This window comes from Haemaphysalis longicornis, unplaced genomic scaffold, assembly GCF_048455015.1.
Source record: "Haemaphysalis longicornis isolate Haplotype H1 unplaced genomic scaffold, Haemaphysalis longicornis Haplotype H1 scaffold_2, whole genome shotgun sequence".
NCBI classification, from domain to species: Eukaryota; Metazoa; Arthropoda; class Arachnida; order Ixodida; family Ixodidae; genus Haemaphysalis; species Haemaphysalis longicornis.
Window position 1 is genome coordinate 8,379,903 of NW_027526295.1, and position 21,721 is coordinate 8,401,623.

Genomic DNA, 21,721 nt, shown 5'->3' on the forward strand with positions numbered 1-21,721 from the left:
GCACACATGGCTTATAAGATAAGACGGAGCGTGCTTTTCCTTGAGTCGCTTGATTTTTCGCTTAAGGTGGATAATACAGTTAAACCTCGTTATAACGAAATTGAAGGGGCGCCGCGATTTGCTCGTTATAGCCAATATTTCGTTATAGACGTAGCCAACATTTACTGCAAATATTATGCATTGCAGTTACCTACAACAAAAAGCGGGCGAAATAGCATCTTGCTGCACGGCGATATAACACATTCCGGAGGTAAAAAGGAAAAGTCACGAACCTACTTTATTGCAGTTCAAAACTCGTATTTCAAACAGACTTGCCTACGAAAAAGTCCGTAATTGGACATTGATAATTGAACATTGATGCACCTTCCTGATGCGAGCAATGGCTCCCTCAGCTGCGGCCGCTACGTTCACGCCATCTTTGCCGCCCTCGTGCGCACCGAAGTAGCGACAGCACGTCCACCGCATCTAGTGCCTCCGACGCCGTCCTTAGCGCTTCTTTTCAAGCCATGTGCAACAGCGCTGACGATGGACTCTCGGTTGCTCAGGATGGTGGACAGCGTACTCGTCCACACGTCAAAGTCTCTTGCCACCTTACCACGGAGTGCACCTTACCTTCCTTCGCGCCCGATGCGACGGCTTTTATCTTAGCCGTCTTCTGTTCAAGCGTGATAGTCTTTCGCTCTCGCTTCCCGCCTGTCGCACTCGCGTTGTTCGAATCACGCTGGCAGTACGATAAAAGCTGCCAAAACACACGCACACACAACTACGCAGCGACGTCGGCGATACGAACAGGGGGGGAGAGGAAGGCGACGCAACCGCGCGCGCCGTGTGCATTGGGGTTCTTCTCGGGCTCACCGCGGATAGTCCGCGGATTCCCCGAAGCCATAGGGATACGTGGGAAAATCGAACGTCGGACTGCATCTCGGGGAGCCCGCGGTGAGTCCGACACTAAATCGAAGGGCCCCATTGTCTGCATGCCGTGCGCAGCGAGAGGAGGGTGGGGGCTTCGCGGGCGCAGCGTACGCACGGCGCGCCAGCCAGCTTCGGGCGCGTGGCGGGAGTTTTGAACTGCTAATACAGTTGCCGCGTCATGCACTGTCTCAAATCCGCGTTGCGCACTGTTGTAAAATTAGCTCAAAATTTGATTTCTCAACGAAATTTGTTCGTTATATCCCGTAACAGGGAAATTTTACCTCGTTAAAACGAGGTTTTAAATACATTGGTTTCTATGGGGACTTTCAAGGGGAATTACAATTTGCTCGTTATATCCATTATTTCGTTATAGCCCGTCTCGTTATAACGAGGTTTAACTGTACTACGCGTCATCCAGGGTGTCTGTTTAGAGGTGCCTTTACACTTATTAGGTATGAAGTTACTTATGCAGAAGTGGCACATATTCTTAAAACTATTTCAGAGAGTGCAAACGTCTTCGTCACAAAAGTTATTGAAAGCATTTTCCATGTACTGTATAAGTGCTACATCATTTGCACGAGAATAATCTTTAAAACAACCCAATGGTGGTTTATCGTGCTTTCTAAGCCGTACAATGGGCGCTGATACGTTTACGAGCAAGTGGTCAGATGTGGTCAGATTTTTTTTTTTAAACATCTTTTGTGGCTGTAATGGAGCTGAGTGAGATACTGAATCCTAGTTCTTTGAAATTAAACGAAGTTGTATTTTCTCTTCATGGCTCCTTTAAGACCTTTACTACCATGGTCAGTAAAAGAACGCGCAGCGCTTTTGCTTGAAACTCGAACGCAGCACCCCAACGAAGGGGTCATGATCTTCGTCAAGGAAATGAAGCGACTTTTTCGCCGTGCGGACCCAGAAATGACGGAGGAAAAGAAACTAAGGTGTCTGATGCGAGGGTTAAAGCAAGAGCTCCTCACGTGCCCAAGATCATGCCCGAATTCGCACCTGAGGCCGCCGCGATGGAGAAGATGCTCGAAATCCGAACAAGGCAGTACGACCGCCCAGTCAATGCGCTGGTTTTGGAGGCGAGTGGAGCCGGGGCTATAAGCTCCGATACACTACTCGAGACAATCTGCGCAGTCGTCAGGGAATAACTGCGGAAACTCTTTCCAACACCAAGTCACCTCTATGAGCGACATGATCCGGGAAGAAATTCAACTATCTTTGGGGACTTCTACGCCATCCGAGGTACCCCAAGAACCACAAGCTATGACCTACTCCGCGGCTGTTCGTCGACCCCGCCCTGATCGAACCCGTCGTCAAGAAGCCCTGCCATACCACCGTCCACTGTCGCCCGCACGACCCCGTGCAACCCAAAACCAGAACTCGAGCAAAACGGACGTCTGGCGAACCCCCGATAATCGTCCACTATGCTACCACTGCTGAGAGGCCGATCACATCTATCGTCACTGCCCGTACAGGAGACTCGGATTGCGTGGTGCCTCCACCGACGCACCACGCCCCTGACCCAGCCAGCGCCCTACTGAGATCGACGAATACTGTCCAACACCAACCGAGGCCCAGCCCGCTTCAACCGATCGCCGTCGCCCTACCCATACCAGTTTCCCAACCACCATAGCAATGCTGATTTCCCACGTGGAAGGTCCCCCAGCCCATGCGGGGGAAACTAAAAGCAGCAACCTCTGGAGGTAAAGTTGCATGACCGCGGAAAAATGAAACCCTCCAAGGGCGCAACGACTCGCGGAAGACGATAATTCCCGACATGCCCTCAGCCCATCGACCCGATCTAACCTGGACGTGACTGACTCCTGAACACGACGACAACCACACAACGCGAAGCGTACCCCACATGACCGAACCTGCCACTGAGAAGATGACAACCACAACGCACAGTGCCCGATAGGTCCAATTGGTCCTCCAATTGTTTTTCTCGCCTGGGTATTGCGAACTCGCAACAAAAACTCGTTAGAGGCGGGTTTGGCTATTTCGAACTATTGGATATATCGAACTAATCGTGGCGCATATTGCAGTTCACGATAACTGGGTTCAACTGTAGTACAGTGAAATCTCGGCATAACGAACTTCAGGGGGCAGCGGCAAATTGCCCGTTATTCTGGAAGGTCGTTGTAGTGAAAATCGCCAATTTTAGGACAGCAGTGTAGACCACTATAACGTAACCGCTTATAGTGCGGATACAATTCGGGTTTTCCTGGCCACTGGTAGGCCTCACATGGAACTAAGCGTACCGCTTATAATGCAGTGGTCCAAAACCCAATACATTTATAGCGAGGTTTTTTATAGTGGGTCCTCTGATCGACTGGCGAAGCTGTGGCACTGTTTTAGGGTCACAAAAAAAGAAAGAAAGAAGCTAGATTCAGCCATCTGAAGCAGCCTAGACTCATAGAGAAAATAAAAGAAATAGGCACTCTTTAGTTCGTGTGTCCCGTTTTCACTCCCGTGATACCCACAAGTGCCCTTGCTCTCAACACACCTCTGAAGATGGCCAGCCCTCCACCTCCGCACGCTCGGGTGTGGAAAGTCGTTGCCATTAGAACCGCATGCAGATAAGCAACCACCCTTTTCCCGTTTTGAACATCTGGAGATAGTAAGCCAGGTGACGCCAGAAGTTACCACAACCTGGATGTTGTGCTCATAAACACAACATCCAGGTTGTGGCAACCTTCAGCACAGCATTCAGCACAGCTAACACAAGTAGCGGATGGAAGAGGAAAAAAAAAAAAAAAAAAAAGCCAGCCCGTGTTCTTACCACATTGCCTTGCTTATAAGCTGGGCTTCTACACTGTCTGTGGCAGTGGCATCCGAAAATGATAGGCCAAAAAAAAAAAAAGTTCCTTTCTGCGTTTCATTTTTCTTCTCACACATGGCACCAGGCCTCGATAACCTTTGCGCATGTCCATGGCACCAGCCGCCTAAAACGGTCATCTTTACTTTCTTTTCTCTGCTCCTCCTTCACTCTTCTCTCATTGGCTCGCGGTTCCTGTGGAGCAAGGTGGAAGGCGTCCGTTTACTGCGCTTTGCCATGTCTTCTGCAAGCCTACAGCTCCGGCTGCCCCGATTACCCATTTCACTGAAATTCCCGAACCTCAAAATATGAGTTCGTAGAACTGAGGTACTGTTAATATGGCATGGAATTAAATGTAACGATCGTTATTTTGAAAAGTTCGCTATTCTGACGTTTGTAGTAGTCAAATAATTTTACATTAAAACTATAAGCAGTCAGCTTGGGATTTTTTTTAAATGTTCGCTAATCTGAGAAGTTTGTTAATGTGGTGCTCGTTGTACCGAGATTTGACTGTACCAGCATCTGTGGGCCCCAAGCATTCCCCTAATGCCAAAACTTTTAAGGCACATCTCTACCCTTCCCTTGTGTAGTATTGCTGCGCCACTCAGGAATGCGGACAATAACAAACGGGGTAACAAAAGGGGGCGTCTGTGAGATGGCAGCAGTCTCGGTCAACATACCGTATTTACTCGCGTAATGAATCCTCCCCCAACTTGTCTTCTTGATAATTTACTTTTTTGTGACTGAATAAAAAAATGCAGCGGGAATATGTTTTTATCTCCGCACGGTTGCTAATGCCCTAGATAATTGCAGTAATTTGATATCACCATACAGTACGTGCACAATTGCTAAAAACGCATTCCAACATAAAGAAATCTCAACAGTAGCAGGAAACAAGAGCTCGAATGCTGTGGCTCACAATTTAAAAATTGCACGCTTGCGGAGGAGTGCCACCTGCTGAACGCAAACAAACCTTCCTGCACCATAAAAACATTGCTGCGTGCAAACAAAGCACAAACCGTACTTCAACCTTCCTTCCGTGCTCTTTGCTGTTCCGGCTGGTTTCGGCGGCGTGTGAACAAAGCACTAAACGTACTCCGCACTCCTCTGCTCTTGTTGTTCCACGACTTCGCCATTACGCTCCCTGGTTTTGTTGTTTGGCTGTGTTCCAACCTTTTTTCGAGCTCCTGATGTGCGCTGTGCGATGGGCCAGCAGCACATGAGCTACAAGGCAGATTAAAACTGGAGGTGGTGGGGCATGGAAACCGGCACTTCAGTGTTGACCCAGTGCGTGTGCGCTACGGGCGAAAACGAGAGGTTTCTGGGCGGTGAACAGCGATTGCCACGTGTTTCGTGGTCCCAAAGACGGGAAGTTTCCCGGTGTCGGAAAAGAAATTTTGGAGGGCCTTGACGGCATGGAAGACAGTGCGTTGTGGGCCGAGAACAAATGTGAAGCCGCAAGCGACTTCAGTGAGGAGGACAGCTCCATGGCGAGTGAAGGGCCACTATAGCATGTTGGGAATAAAAAAGAAATTTGGTTACATAATTACCTACGTGTTTTTATGAAAATGGTAAGGCCCTGAGAGCGCTTTTCTTGGCAACTTTATTGCATAAAATTTCAACTCTTAAAAATCTCTTGCAATTTTTTCCCCCATAATGAACCCTCCCCCATAATTCATGCTGATTTTTCTGGTAAAAAAAGTGGGTTCATTACGTGAGTAAATATGGTACTACCTTTGCTTTTGGCACATGTGCTATACATGCTGATGTCACGAAACACACGAATGAGTAGGGAAATTTAAATTTTGGCTTAAACTGCTTAATTTCACAGTGAATGCAGCATTGCTTGCTGCCGGACAAGCGCTGAGGGTCCTATAAAAACCGCACATCTGTTGAATAAAACGAGCACGTATGTTGCCTTCACGGCCCCTTTAGATCTGAAAATGTGAATAAATTCGAAAACAGTCGTTTTGTGCACGAATGAAATTTGTCCTTGCAACTGCAATAAGAAAGCACATGTTTTTTCCCATTTGCATCCCCGTGAGTGTAGAAGTGAGGCCAGCTTTCCCCCTTGAGGGCCGCACGGTGGAACTTGCTGCCACCTGCTGGAGTTCCACCAGCCTTGGGTGGACTGGCTCAGTGGACAGTGTGCCCCAGTGGCTGCTACCGTATTTATTCGAAAATAGGTCGAGCACGAATATAGGTCGACCCCCTGAAAATTGAAGTCGCCGAAAAAAAAAATAATATATTCGATTATAGGTCGACCCATACTTTTAAGAAAAAAACTTGAGGAAACTTTTTTAAACTCCCATTTATTTACAACGCGGTCACCTCACTAGTTGGAGCCACACACTGCGTCGTCGTCGGAACTTGCGCCGCATGCGCCGCAGTTCATTACCCACCCCCGCCCCCGACTGGCTTTGAAGGCTGAACGGCCAATCCTGCCTCGCAGCGCTAACTGTTGAGCTTTGGTCTGAATATCGCACGCTCCTCTTCCACGTGCAGCCGGAGTTTTTTCTCGAGAGCATCGTGCCTCCCAATTGTAGGGCCACGAAACGCACGACGCAGTCCCCTACAAGCAAAAAGTTTTCCGCCATCCCCTGATCAGCTTTTCATTAACGTCTAACTCTCGCTGAGCGGCGCAGTTGTTCAAGTTCTCAGCAAACAGGATCACCCGCCGCTTAAAGTCCGACGTGACATAGCGAAATGCGCACGAGAAAACGTTATGTGCGGAAATCACAACGAAGCAAACACAAAGAAAGCGCATGAAACGGAGAACGGGAGATAGTAGAGACAGCGAGCGAAGCAGGCAACGCCGTTCCGTTAACGAGGTGGCTACGCTAGGTGGCGAAAGTCACCTTTACCCCCACCTCGCGCTAGCCGCTACCGCGGCTCCGAAGACACCAAGCCAAGCCAATCTGGCTCTCTAGCCAGTACGTCAGCTCGCTCGTGTCCGGTTCGGCCGCAGGTAATGCGCGATAGCCGGCAGTGACTGTGGGTGGTTTTCTTACGCTGATTGTTTTGTTATTTTTTCCTTTATTTTCTTGCCTGTCTTTGTTCTAGATGCTCCGCGCTGCCGCCTCAAATTGAGGAGCGCCGGGCGCGACGGAGAAACGGATCGCTCGGTGCGCTCGCCATTTTTGATCACGACTATAGGTCGAGGTTCTTCGGTCACGATTATAGGTCGACCCTCAATTTTTAAGCACATTTTCGGAAAAAAAAGGTCGACCTATATTCGAATAAATACGGTACTTTGCGCAGCCTTTGAAAGGCACGTGTGCCAGACGAGGCGGCTAGCACGTGTCAGCGGTTGCATGCACAACCACACGACAGGATCAACTCATACGAGCTAGTACAGCCCCTGCCAGCTGCAGTCCCAGTGCCTAGTGCAAGCTGGGCACCAGCGTTTGGTGAGCTGCGATTTCCCTTGCCTTCTCACAGCACACGGCATTATGCTAGTGCACAGTTCAGTGTCCCCAACCGGGTGTTGGGGTCATCAAAAGGACCACTGAAACCTGCCCAGAGAACAAAACCTCACAGCTGGACCCCGCAGAAAAAAGCACAAACCTCCGTACAGCAAAGTGAGGTGCCCACCGTGGAGACCCCGGGACGTGGGAACACAGCATGCGCGTGACGCTGTGCATTCCAGCAAGCCTTATCTTTGACCCACACTGGCTGCCAAGATGGGCTGACGGCATCAAGAGCTGTAGCACCTGACCCCGCAGCCAGAGCATGCATAGGAAGCGAAGCACGCACTGCAACGGGCATGGTCCAGTGACCGTAAAATGTCACAATGAAAACCAGTGCAGACTACGAGGCTCTGTAGCCATGACGGCGAAGGAGACAGTAAGAGGCCAGCGGCCACCGCTCATTCGAGGCTTCTCCTGCGAGAAACACATGCTCCTGCCCTGCACCCACCTGGTTGAACTTGTTGATGGCCGGCTGCCTGGAGCCGATGGGAGTGGAGCCCGTCATGAGCATGTAGCTGTAGCCCTGCTCCTTCACAAAGCGCTCCAGGATGAGCAGCATCTGCAGGAGGGAGTCGCCCACCAAACTGTGATCAATGGCCACACGAGCAATTGACCGTGCAATTGAGCCAGCTTCGCGGAAGCTGGAACGGCAGCGGCTGGAAGCCGAGCGGTGGAACAGGGCGCGGTTACGTCGAAAAGACCCCCCCCGGCAAGGCTCGAGAGCGCATGTGGGCACCGCCATTCTGGCTACTGGTGCTGCCGTTCCTTCAGTCGGGGCCACTAGAAGGCATTGCAACGGAACGTGAGCCCACTTACTTATCGGGCATCGCCCTCGGACTTACTGTGTCGTGCACCTTGGAACTGTTGGCCGTGCTTCCGTGTGAACCAAAACCGCCCCGTCTATAACGCCCCACCTTCCTCCTGCCAACCAGCGTTTGGCTCTCTGCCTGCGTGGTCCTTGGCCCATTCATAACAGGTCACAACAGCAGACAGTGCCTGGTGTACTGTTTCCCAGTTCCAAAAGCAAGCTCTACGTCACAGCAGAACGTCCTTAGAAGTTCCGGCGGGGGGTAACAGGGGCTCAGTGAGCAGAGGAGGCTTGGCCTGCGACGGTGCCACCCACCTGCCGGCTCTGAGTGAACAGGAGCGCGCGGTGCCCCTGAGCGTGCCATAGCTTCAGCAGGGACTCCACAACGGCCATCTTGCCCGAGCGGCCCGGGAAGCCGTAGCGCATGTCAGCCGGCAGCGTGCTTGTGTCCGTGTCACCAAACACCTTGGGGCCCCCATCGTACAGGTCAGGGTGGTTGCAGATCTTGCGCAGGTTGGTCAGGCCCACAAACACCTGCCACAGAACAGCGGGAAGGGGGCTCAGCCTAAGACTGCCAGTTCCACTGCTCAACTTAGAGGGGCCACGATGACAGAATGCAAGCCCGACTCATTCAGAAGACTGCCTCGTTAGAATGACACTGACACCACATGAAATGAAAACTTCAGTCAAATAAGCTATATGTATAATTAGGAAACAAGAGAGCGGCCGCGCAACCTACCAGCACTTTCCCCACGCTAGGACCTATGGGCAGCTGTGCAATTGGCTGAGGCCGTCAAAAGCAAACGCATCTTAGGCAGGGGCTTGTGGAACGAGCTACTTGCGTAATGCACAGTCTTTTTATAGCAGAAAGAATGGCTGGGTAGACAATGGAAGTTGCAAAAGTTCACGTAAACACCGAAGCACCAGTGCATGCTAAACGCACTATGTATGCCGATTATAGCTGCACAGCCACCTGGCATAATGAGCTTACACTGGCCAACTGGCACAAGCGACACTGTCTTCTGTGACTCGGTTTGTCAAGCATACTCAATCTTTCACGAAATGAGTACTATCAACCCTAACAAACATCTCCAAGGCACAAATCTGGTCAAAAACAAACAGAGTGCGGACAATGGTCATAAGCAGTGTTGTGGCACCACCCTAGGCGACAAACGGTAAACGAGGCAAAAAAAACACGTCTGGCCATTCGCTGCAGTCATAGTCGTACTAACAATCGTTCAAGCATCTGCCCTGAACACGTAGTTGCTCACGTCACGAAATACCGTTTGATTTCTCAGTGACTAAAGCATCGTTGACTGCTGGACAAGCGCTGGGGGAACTATAAAACACCTAACCTTTCAAATCAACAACCCTTAATGTTTTCCTCATGACCCCTTTAAACTCAGCCTAAAATGTGCTGAGATGCCACGCGCCGCCCTAAACCAACCTAAAAGATACCAGGTCACCCGCACTTATGAAGAGAGTGCGTAGAATGGAGCCAAGCAGACATTTTGCAGTGAAAAGGAATTCACATGTCCTGCAAAAATGTTGGCACTGCTAGGGCTTGAACTCAGGTTGTACGCGCCAAAACATCAGCTCAACTGGAGTTCAACCCACCAGGCACCCGCACGTCCACTGAGCTCACTCGTCCATGAAAGTAAAGGGACACCAGAGGCGGAATCAAATTCTGTTTCAACTGGAAGAGTGCACGTTTCATAGCTCTCTCGGCTTTTGTTCGACGAGGAATGGGCAGACACAGCTGGCGTTCCTCCCATCTGTGCTTCCCTTTCGTTGCCTCCTGACGTTGCGTCACCAAGTCGAGCATCAGCGCTGGCCTCTTTGTTTTTCATGTCCAGGCCATGGCCGACTACCGCACCGCTTCTTTGCCCACAGCTGGGACTTTTGTGATTTTTCACCGACGGAGCGGGAAAAGCACTTGGGTGCTCGAGCGGCCAGTGTGGCTGCCTACTCCGGCGTCCCAGGCCCCACCAAGCCAGCTGCGAGGAAGGGGGGCCTGTGAAGAGATTTGAATGTCAGGCGCCGTTCAGGAGGGCACCTTCCCTTCCCCTCAGCTGGCGATCACAGCCCTCTCGGGTGGCGCAAACCTTTCACGGCAGCCGTGTCCAGCAGTTCCCCCCTGGCTCAAACCTAACAAGGGCAGAGCGACACACCCTTTGCAGATGGCCAGCGGCGGCTCGAGGCGAGCAGAAAAGCACGTCAGATCAGTGGGCCAACTACTCGCAGCGAGTTCATTTCACGGGCGATTATGTTCAAACCAGGTGCGCTTTACCGATTTTAAATAAAGCGGGGCTGTGCGAATTCTCGAATATTCGGATACGAATCGAATAGAGTGGATTTTCCGTGTGTGCCCAGCTCTGTGAACGCAAGATGTTGGTGCGCGCTCACGCTCTGCTGCTACACCATCTGCTTGGCAAGTTTCATCCAAATGCAGAGGCTGTAAGTTTTATCCTGCAGCTTGGGGTACTAATTTGCAATTGCTTCGATAAGATCTTTCCTTCATGCAGTCGCCGTCGAACATGGCAGATCCTTTGAATTCTGCAACTGGATTGTTGAATGGTAGGGCAGCTTCCCGTAAAGCAATCGCCGCTGCTTTTGTCGCGTCTGTGGCAGCTGATTTGACACCAAGTTCTGGCTTCTTTCCACGCAGTTGCTGCATGCCCACTTTTCGCTTCTAGACCAATTGGGACAGCGCAGGCTCGTGCACTTGCGTGAGCGGTCCTTCCGCTCACGCCTCACGCTCCCCACGTGCTCCCCAAGAAGTGCGTCATCATGGTCCGTGATTGCGGCTGTGCCGTGTTTTCGCGTCACGCTGTTCCCACCCGCAGAGTGCTCGCTTCCGAGTTACGAGGAGCAATCTAGCCGCTCCTCTGCGAGTCGGTTTTCAAATGTGTATTGTGTCCACTCGGGATTCGTGAAGTCTCGTAGTGGTTCGGCAACTGGACTGCTGCGAATGAAAGTTTGAAAATGCGTTCATCGGGCTGAAAGAGAACAGCATGGCTCCCAAACATGCGAAGTAGCTTGTTTTTGCACAAAAACCTACGAAACATCTAGGCTTGACAAAAAACTTAATTTTCAGTATTCGATTCGATGTTCGGCTTTTTTTCCGAATTGGATTTGATGTTCGATTCAGCAGTTACTCTTCGGTATTCGCACACACCTAAAGTGAAGTGTTACGCCTCCCGCCCCCCGCGCACGGAGAACGAAAGATTTACCAGATTCTGACGCGGACTTTCTTTCGCTGAAAGTAGCCTGGGAACTTGCATGCGTGCTACAATAGCGCTCCAAACCAAACTCAGCTTTCAAAGTTCTCCGCTTGAGTTTTAATGCCAGCAGGAGCTGGATAAACAATTCTATGAAGCACGAGAAGTTTTTGCTGCCACAGTTGAGGTACCTGATGTCATCTCTTTTCACTTGCACATAGAATAGAACTGATTTCTTTTTTTCCGAATTTTCATCAGTAAGCTTACCTGTGCGTTGCAATCGGGGCGCGTTAGAACCATTCAAATATCGTAGAAGGTCGTCAGGCAGGTCACTTAACTCTTTTGTGACCACGCCATAGGCCATCGTTCACCCGGCAAACTTCCCGCAAAAACTAAAAGCGGTGCTATTCGGACAAGTGAGGCCATCTTGCGTGTTCATTGGAAACCGCTTTTTCAGTTTCGTTGCCGTCTGTTTACATTTCGCGTGGGTAGACGGCATGGCGATTGAAATTTGAACTCGAGGTAGTTGGGCGACAATGGTGTCCTGTTTCACTGCGTGCTGTACAAAGGCGGACAGCGGTTTGAGGCACTTTGGCCCCCGCTGCTGCTGATTTTAAGTTACCCCAGCAGCAGTGATGACTGCAGTAACAGTGTGGATTCTCCAGATTTTAGTTCTGATGAAGAAGACTCTCCCATTCAACAGCCTCGGACTTCAACTGGTGCTTCCAGGGAAGGTTCGTTTTTGACACCACGCTGTATTTATAAACAAAACTTGCCTATTATATGTGATGACTGCACTATCACTGTCATGCGTAGGGTCTGGACAGCATGCAGCGAGGATATTTTCCTAAATTCACTGTGCCGTATCGCGTTATCGCCGTCAAGATAGACTTGTTTCGGTGGGGAAAGGGCGTGGTGTTGCAGTCGCTTGCCCAGACCTGACCCAAGATGTCCTCTATCTGAACCGACTCTTCCAGCAACGAGAGCCCTGCAGATGACCATCGCTGGCGACCATTTGTGCGAGTCGCTCTGCTTGTTCGCCCCTGGCATTCTCCGGAGGTGCCCTGCATTTTGCTGCTCCACAAGGCGCAAGAACCTCGTCTCCTTCTTCAGTCGTGATCGCTGCAATGTTGCCTGCATTGCCATTGATGCAACGAGCAATCCCCAACCATCAGCAACCTGTAACCGCCGAGGTGGCAGAAGAAGAGAACGCTGGTGGCGTGTGTTCGGCGAGCTTGCTCCTGTCAAGGTCCCAGTGCCGCCATCTGTGACAATATACACAGCTTCACACCCACTGTACATTGAGTGTTGCCTGTCCCAATTTTCACACCCCAAGCACGTTTCAGGAGAATCAGATTAACTCCAATTTCTCTCCAAACTATAAAAACCTGTAACCAACCCCCTTTTCTGTCTGCGGGGCAGACACGCTAGCTACCCTGCGTTGTGGCAAACTTTTGGGCTCGAGCGAACTCCAGTGATGGTTCATCTTAATTTCTACGGCTGTGGAGCCACATTCGAGTTTGCTCAAAACTCGCTTCAGAATGGAACGCACTGCTAAACATTCCCCCCCCCCACAGCAGCAAGCACTTCACAGAAATTGGGAAGAATGCATTCCACAAGAATTTACTGAGGGTGACTGCAGGCCTTTCCCAATTCCTTTGATTGATGACGCAGATTCTCTTCACGACGAGTTTACCCAGGCCCCATGACACACCAGTCGAACTCCCCTGTTTGCTACACTGACACTGTTGTGCCTTGTGGACGAACGCTGTGATGCTCCGAGAATGGTATGCTCAAAGATTGGCCCTCAAGTGGAGACTGACATGTGACGCATGCACGTGATAGTGTAAACAAGGACGTGTAAGCAAATCAATGATCACCCATTTTGTGAACAAACAAAAAGAACTTGGAGCTTTCAGAGGCTATCAATGCTCCTCACTGTCTTTATTATGCCTTAACCTTAAAAGAAACACCAAATTTAGATTATTTTCCAGAAAACCCTGATGTCCCCCTGTTACCTGGGTGATAAAGATCCCTAATTTTACTTGATTAGTGCTAAAAGACCCCTGCAATCCTTTTCTTGCAGGTACTTTTCTGGCCGTACATCGGCTCTTCATGTCACTCAGATACAGATGCAAAAATAACTATCAGGATCGGTGCCGAAATAAGGAAGTTGTTCACTTTTTACATCTACAAACACAAGCAAATGCGGCACTGCCTACGTCACACCCGAAGCCGCCGGTTATGACAGCGCAACGCGCACACCCTACGATTGGCTGAACTTGCAATATTTTGTACAGGTCACTTTATCGACCTAACGAGCCTAAATGATGCTGTAGGGCACATTTTAAAGGAAGCAGTGGCAAGGGCAGACACTTTCAGCGCTCGTGTGCCCTTCCAAGCCGTGTTACGATGAGCCGCTTTCTCTGCTCTCAGCACCGGCAAGCATACGGCAGACTCGGTGCTCTCAGTCCGGCCCAAGCGTCTCGACGTTCGGGGACGTGCTCTTCACTGGGAAGCACCATTCCATTCACCTAAAAGCAACACCACACCTTTTTCTTTTTTCGGTTTGTATTGAACAAGACTGGTCTGTAATGAACAAACGTCAGCCCAACCAGAATATCTGAAAAACGACAAGAACTGCACACACACACAGGTACTCGTTGATGCCCAGGCATGGTATGTGAAGTTCTTGCACCTTGCCCGTCACTCGAATGGAGGGTTGGTAGTTCGACCCCACCCGAGCCAAGGTTCTCCTTTTTTTTCTTCTTTTTTTGTGAGCATCTTCTGTTTTAAAATCCAGTATATGCGACTCTTTCTCAGCCTTCTGTGAATCTACAAGTGGAGCTTGTGACGAAGTGCCGCTGCTGTAGCAAGTCAAGAGCGGTCAATTTGCCGAATGCTACGCGTGTCAGGTACGAGGGATAATAATTTAATTACTCTAATTACTGCAATTTCATTACTGCCAAGTCTGATGATAACACGGGTAGAAGAATCGAAGTGATGAACAACACAGCTCATGTCAAAAAGCTTGTTAAAAAGCTTGTGTAGTATCGAAGTTTGATTCGTTTTAGCTTCTCATAAGTTTTGGAAATGCGAGCTGTGTTGTTCATCACTTCGATTGTTCTACCCATGTTATGTTATAATTTTATTCTTAGTGGTTTTATGCCCTTTTGGCTCTGATTTTATTTGTTCGTCCTTGATTTCAAGTGCGACATGTGTTGATGTGCACAGTCTAAGTAGTGTCTGTTATCTGGTGCATACTGTTTAGGTACCTTATTTTATCGAGCTGTTTTGTTTGTTGTTTTCGACACGTGGTTCTTGTTACACCTCATCGGGTGGTGTGGCTGCTGATAGGGAAGAGGGCAACGCCGGTGTGTTGTTATTTCACGCAAAATGCAGTTGGAGGCTGCGCTCGTCTTGTCCTCTCTCTCGTCTTTTGCGCAAACTTTTTCCTCCGCACTTCCCAGGGCAGGCAGCCAGGGCCCCAAAACTTCCGGAAAGCGGCGTTCCTTGCAGCCCTCATTGGTCCCGCAATACGCTGTCATCGGAGAGAGTGGGAAACCAGCAGCAGTGCCTCGGTTTTCCACGGAGAGAACAGCCGTCAATTTTACAGTATTTTTAAATTTAAAAATGGAATGATTATTTCATTTCTGCACAGATCCTGATAATTCTCTTTGTGTCTATCTCTGCACGACACAAACAACAGATGTAAAGTCTGAAAAATACCTCAAAGAAAAGCGTTGCAGGGGTCCTTTAACTCTTTCAGTACGGCGCCATAGGCCATCGGACGCCGGTGTCCGGTGATTTCAAACGTCCCGCGAAAGCTAAAAACCGCGCCTGTCGAACAACTAACGCCATCTGGCGTATTTATTGACAACTAATTTTTCGATTTTATTATATTTTGTTGATATTTCGCGTGCAGAGACCGCGCCAAGAGTGAAATTGGAACCCGCAATAGTGGCGAGTTGTGTGAAAATGGCGTCTATCAGACACGGAGTTCCGGTGATTTCAAACGTCCCGCGAAAGCTAAAAACCGCGCCTCTCGGACAACTAACGCCATCTGGCGTATTTATTGACAACTCATTTTTCGATTTTATTATATTTTGTTGATATTTCGCGTGCAGAGACCGCGCCAAGAGTGAAATTGGAACCCGCAATAGTGGCGAGTTGTGTGAAAATGGCGTCTATCAGACACGGAGTTCCGGTGATTTCAAACGTCCCGCGAAAGCTAAAAACGGCACCTGTCAGACAACTAACGCCATCTGGCGTATTTATTGACAACTCATTTTTCGATTTGATTATATTTTGTTGATATTTCGCGTGCAGAGACCGCGCCAAGAGTGAAATTTGAACCCGCGGTAGTGGCGAGTTGTGTGAAAACGGCGTCCCACTGTATTTATAAACAAAGCAGGCTTCCTATCTGACGACTGTGGCTTTACATTGATGTGTAAGGTCTGGACAACGTACGGTAGGGATATTTTGCCAAATGCGTCGCGTCATATCGGGTTATTACCTTCATGATAGCCTGGCACTTGTGTCAGATTACCGCTACGGAGCGATGTGCGACACTTCTCAAGAGTGCTGGATTTTTTTTCTAGTTTTTTACCACTCAAGTGAAAAGGATTTTGTGTCGGAACACAAAAAAGTGTGCTTCGATGCATGACCGACTTACACACGAATGGCTTTGAGGAGTGGCACAGCCGTCAGTTCCGCTAGTTTGAGGGGCCCACAAAAATACAAAACTTGGTGTACAGTGTTGATATATATATTGAATCATAGCGAAGAAATGTAGAAACAATTTGTATATCTTAGAATTCCTAAAATAATTTTTAGGCTCGTTACAATCGCCTATATACGTTGCGTGTATACTTTTTTGTGCGTTTTTTTTCTGATTATTTGACTAATAAACTGTAAGTAATTGTACCTTTCACAAAACTGCTCGTATGTGTTTGCAAGAGCAATCTATAAGCTACAATTACATGCATAGCAATGCTAAATGTGTCCACTAGCTCAAGAGAAAAAAATAGTTTTGTTAAGCACTCAAAATCGGCCGTTTTTCTGCCGTAACGAAAGAGTTAAGAAGCTCATGATACCACCGGAAAAAAATAAATTTAGTACATACATACATTTAACCAGAAAAAAAAAAACCTTTGGAATGTTTCCACAAAAAGCTCAATTCTCCACCAATTCTCAGCTTGAAAAATAGCACCTGATTTTTACCACCCCCCTCCCTCAACCTTAAAAAGTGTAAAAACTGTGAAAACGAAAAACCCTATGCATGTTTACTTCCACGAAACAAAGGCAACTTTCTCTGCACTTGCAGTACAGCAGAGCAGCGAAATCGGACATGGCACAGAAGCGTTGCCAGCGTGAGCCACTCCACTGCCAGGCTTGACAACTTGCGTCCACAGCCCGCACCCCTGCCACACACGGCACATGCGAATGCTGTTGGTTGACTGCTACGGAAGAACACCAAATGACGGTTACATGAAGGGCATCCGGCAAGCAAATGAGCAGCCCTGACTGCCGAGGTCCGTCACTGAAGGAGGAGATTCAATAACAGATTGTATAGTGCATGCACCAGCTCACCCACACCCACACCACACCGCTTTTGTGCTTTTATGTCCTATAACTGAACATGTGTATTTGGTAACTTGGTATTAGTTTTCTCTGATCTGCTTTTTTCTGTTTTGTTGTTGTTGTTAGTTGTGCTGACTGATGCATGTCAGTCACTATTTTTGTTTTTTTTTTTTTCTTTTCTTTCTTTTTTGTTGTCTTCCCTATATGTATTTGCCCCCCCTTATGTAATGCCTTCGGGCCCTTAAGGAACTAATAAATGAAATGAAATGAAAAAACCTACGAGTAAACCAGTAATTTTCACTTGCACATTGTGTTATAAGGAAAAAGAGGGCAAGGAGCCCCTTTGCAAAGCTCCGCCATGTCTGCTGCTACCCAGATATCGATTGGTTGCTTGTGGTGAGAGAGTCCCTGGATTAAAACGGGGCTACACTTTTCTCATCTGAAGAGTCGCGTTTTAAAAACATTGCGGTTGTTGCATTTACGTTATCACCTCCTAATTGTGTGGGTTTCCCGCTCATCACTGCTGTCATCATCAAATGTCATTTTCTCGCAGACCTGTGCAGCCAAATGTAACGCTGGAGGACATCGGACAGGGCAGGGTTGGCGTTGCTGCCACTGACCGCTTGTGAGGAACTAGGCAGCAGGTGGTGCTTGTGACTCTCTTGAAATTGTGGGACCCCTAGCAGAACAACTGGCAAATATCCCGACACCGTCTGCAAGCCACCGTTTGCACTAGGCAGCCTCAAAAACAACTGTGGGAGCAGATGCCACACTGACCTGCAGCCTGCCCGTAAGGATGTTGGCCACTTCCCCAGAGTCCAGGTACTGCTGGTACAGCTCTCGCTGGTGGTCCGTCAGCCGGCAGAACAGCACCTGCACAGGAGGCGCTTGCTACGCACAGGCCACACAAGACTCCCGGCAACGGTGGTGCTGGCCGCTTAATCGCAAAATTCTACTGCAAGCTGAGAGATTACAGAGGAAGCGGTGGCCCAGTATCGAAGGGCAGCACAAGACGAGGGACAGTCCCTGCACTTGGGTACTCCACCATGCACCAGCTCCCCCACACCCACACCTCAGCTGAAGCAGTGGCCGGCCGCTTTTTGGCAACTTCTCCACGCTGTCAGATCTCAAGTTGTGGTTGACTGTCTCGTCCTCTCAATGCCCGTGTGCAGTTAGCAGGCCTCTCGTGGCAGTGGTCACACGTTGTGCCACCACTGCCAATATTTCGTCACAAGGTTTGTGAACATTTCTTGCGTCCTTTCACTTGAAGAAGCGTCTTTCGTGGCTGGAGCCCCCACAGGCTGGTACTGGCAAACTGAGCACAGCTGCCTGGGAGGCCCCTCTGAAGGGGCAGCCCTTTGCGAAGAGAGAATTGCCAAATAGCTGAGCGGGGGGAAAGAGGCCAGCCCACCTGCTCGTTCTTGCTGGGCAGGCGGAGGTGGCTGCGGACGTCGTCCTTCATCCGGCGCAGCAGGTACGGCTTGATGGTGTCCCTCAGCACCGTGGCGCACTTGTACGCCGTCTGCACCTGCCGACAGCAAGAGGGCCCTTTCCACTCGGCCGCCATCAAGGGGAAGCCCCGACACCTGCTGCTGTACTGCCCATCTGAGACGGAGGCCAGAATGGCTGCTTGCAACTGCGGCCGGTCTTTCTTTGCAATGATCAAGCTTCTTCCTTTGTAATTTGCGATGTGTACTATTCAACATATTCGATTTGAAATTATTCGTCCAAATCACTATCTGCTTCGAATTCACTTGGAAACTCAAATTCACGGCTCGCCCGTCCCTGGCCTAGAGGAGACACCTTTTTCAGCTCCGCAAGGGACAGACGTCTCAACAGCCAAAAATCGGCCCAAAAGCCACTTAAAGATGCACAAAACCACCTGGGCAAGCCACTCACTCTTCGCTCCCCATTTCTTTGCTTTTTTTTAATTGTGCACTCTTACCTGTTATGAATGCCATTTTTTGGTGTGAAATTGTAGCAACCTCACTGCTGTTTTTGTGCGTGCTACCACATGTAGATACTGCCCACTCCCCGATGTATCTCCTATTGTTACAACAGTGTCTCATCTTTTGTTTTGTATTGTGAGGACATCCATCCACGAGGGATGGTGGTGTAGGTGGCACCCTCTGGGCGCGGTGCGGTGTGTGTGTGCGCGGGGGAACTCGGGACTCGGCGGGAAGTCGTGGAGTAGTCGAGGTCGTGGAGCGGTGGTTGTGTGAATAAACCCTGACAAGTGGGGGCTCGTCCGGGATGGAGCCTATAACGGACCAATTTGTGCAGTTGCTTTTGCAACAGACAAACGGATCCCCTATGGAAAGGGAGCGCGTCGCCGCGCAAGTGCGCGACGCGATAATGGCCGCCGCTGTGCCGGCCGCCTCGACGGCAAGCGTAAACATGGCGGCACCCTTTGTTCGCGCCGGTATCGCCGAAGCGCGGCCAGCGACCGTGACAGCACCCGCAGCGATGCCCAAGTTCGAAGGATTCCGTGATCTGCAGTCACCGCAGGAGTTCCTGGACAAGGTCGAAAACTTCTGCGTGGCTGCGGACATACCGACGGGAGACCGCGTCCGGCGGGTGATCGCGACGGCCTTGGAGGGGAGCGCAAAGCTTTGGTACCGCTTCGCGGGACCCTTTGAAAGCTGGGACGGCTTCGCCGAAGCTTTCAAGAAAGAGTTCGCGTCCATCGACGAGAAGCTTCGGCTGAAGCAGGAGCTGGACGAACGGACGCAGCACCCGCAAGAAAACCTGCGGGAGTTTATTTACGTCGTCGCCGCCTATTATGAAAGGATCGGCGAAAACGTGCCGGACTCGGAGAAAGTCGACCGAGTGCTGCGCCAAATGCACCCCGACCTACAAGATTTGGCAGCTGGGTCGACCTTCAAGGACTTGAAGGAGCTAGCGGCCGCGGCTGACGGCCTGATGGAACGTGCGCGGCGCCGGCAGCAGTATCGGCCCCCGCCGCCCAAGACCAACCAGGTCGCGCGCGACCTGGCCTATACGGCCCCTGGCGTCTCCAACGTCGCTACAATGAGCCAGCACGCCGTCTCCTTCGTGGGAGCAGGGGCGCCCGCGTGTGCGTGGCCGCTCCACCCCGCTGCCGTGCAGCCTTCGTACCACCGCGACAGGTGGCCCGCCATTCCGCCCAGCGGCGCACTGCCACAGCAACCAGCAGCGGGACGACAGCAAATTGTTTGCCGGCGATGCGGTGGCGTCGGCCACATCGCACGCAACTGTGCGACGGGACGCCCACAGGACCGTGGCGTTTGCTTCCTGTGCCGCCAGCCAGGGCACTTCCAGGCACAGTGCCCGGGAAACTGGCGCCAGTAGGCACAGGCCCGGTGAGTGTCTACGGCGCCGCAATGCAAGTTGCATCTACGGCCGGAAAGAAGGAGCCAATCCTGGAGGTGCGAATCGGGAACGGGACGTTCCGCGCGCTGCTCGACACAGGATCCAGTGTGAGCCTTCTGGGACCTCCGGCTATCAGCGCAGCGTGCTCAGCTGGAGCCAAAGGGAAGCGAGAAATGCGGACACTTCGCCTGGCATCAGGTTGGTCCCAAAGCACCACTTCCATCAGGTGCCAAATGGAGTGGGACGGCGGCTGTCGCGTACAGAGATTTTTGTGCCTTCCTGATTTGTGCCAGGATGTTGTGCTGGGCCGGGACTTCTTGACGGCCACGGGCATATCCTTGCACATTGGCCTCGGAGGGCGGACCGTGGGCATGGAGCCACAGCTGGTAGTGCCGTTTGCGAAGGCTGACAAAAGGGCCACCCCTGAACCATTGGAGGGTGCCTACTGCCTCGAATGGCTGTTCGAGCACCCTTCGGACACTGTGATGACCTGCAGCACGGCGGTGCACTCGGAACAGCAGTCAGACAGCCAAGGCAGATTTGAGGCTCTGCTAGAGGAGTATGGGGCACTATTTACCAAGTCTCCAGGTTGCACCAGCCTGGTCGAGCACTCCATTGACACAGGTGACAGTGCCCCTGTGCGCACGAAGCTGCGCCCAGTCAACCCCAAGAAAAAAGGCATCATGGACTCCTGCTTGGATGAAATGCTGGGTGCAGGCCTGATCAGACGCAGCAACAGCCGCTGGACAAGTGCACCGGTCCTGGTGGGCAAGAAGTCGGGGGGCTACCGCGTGGCCATAGATTACCGATCCCTGAACTCCCGAACCAAGGTCCCAGTGTACCCGATGCCACGCAGCGATTGGTTGTTGGCCCAGCTGGGTAACGCCAGATGGTTCACAAGTTTCGACCTCTCCCAAGGGTTCTTCCAGATCCCACTAAGGGAACAAGACATCGAGAAGACTGCGTTCATATGCCACAGGGGTACCTTCGAGTTCACAAGGATGCCGTTTGGTGTGGCAGGAGGGCCTGCCACATTCCAGGCCCTGATGGACAGAGTGCTCGACGGCATCAACCACCAGTGCGCCATGGCCTTCCTCGACGATGTGCTGGTGTACTCTCCAACGCTGGAGGACCATTTGGTGCATGTCCGTGAGGTGCTGGAGCGTATCAAGCAGGCAGGGCTCACAATCAACCCCGACAAGGTGCAACTCTGCAGACAGTCCCTCACGTTTTTGGGGCACGTCATCTCCCCCGGCGAGTGCCGACCAGACCCGGAAAAGGTACGTGCAGTCGCCGACTACCCACAACCTTCTAACGTCAAGCAGCTACAGGCATTCCTGGGCCTCACTGGCTACTACAGGAACTTTATTCCACAATTCTCGGTCCTCGCCAAACCATTGACCAACTTGCTGAAACGGAAACAAAAGTGGCAGTGGACCAGCAGTGAACAGCATTCATTCACAACTCTCCGAACAGCATTGGCAACGGGTGCAGTCCTCTGTTTGCCCGACCTAAATGCCCCATTTGTTGTTGAGACAGATGCCAGCAGTGC

General features: G+C 50.8%; 1 protein-coding gene across 2 annotated transcripts in view; it reads right to left on the minus strand.

Annotated features, from left to right (window-relative positions):
* LOC144168727 (DNA excision repair protein ERCC-6-like) overlaps positions 1-21,721 on the minus strand; it is a 106,497-nt gene that overhangs the window by 35,224 nt on the left and 49,552 nt on the right. For both annotated transcript variants that reach the window (XM_077697673.1, XM_077697672.1), the window contains exons 12-15: positions 18,230-18,346; positions 17,596-17,691; positions 8,330-8,548; positions 7,655-7,765 (exon numbers count right to left, since the gene is read on the minus strand). In XM_077697673.1, the coding sequence (XP_077553799.1) occupies positions 7,655-7,765; positions 8,330-8,548; positions 17,596-17,691; positions 18,230-18,346 (543 nt within the window). The remainder of the gene's footprint in view (positions 1-7,654; positions 7,766-8,329; positions 8,549-17,595; positions 17,692-18,229; positions 18,347-21,721) is intronic.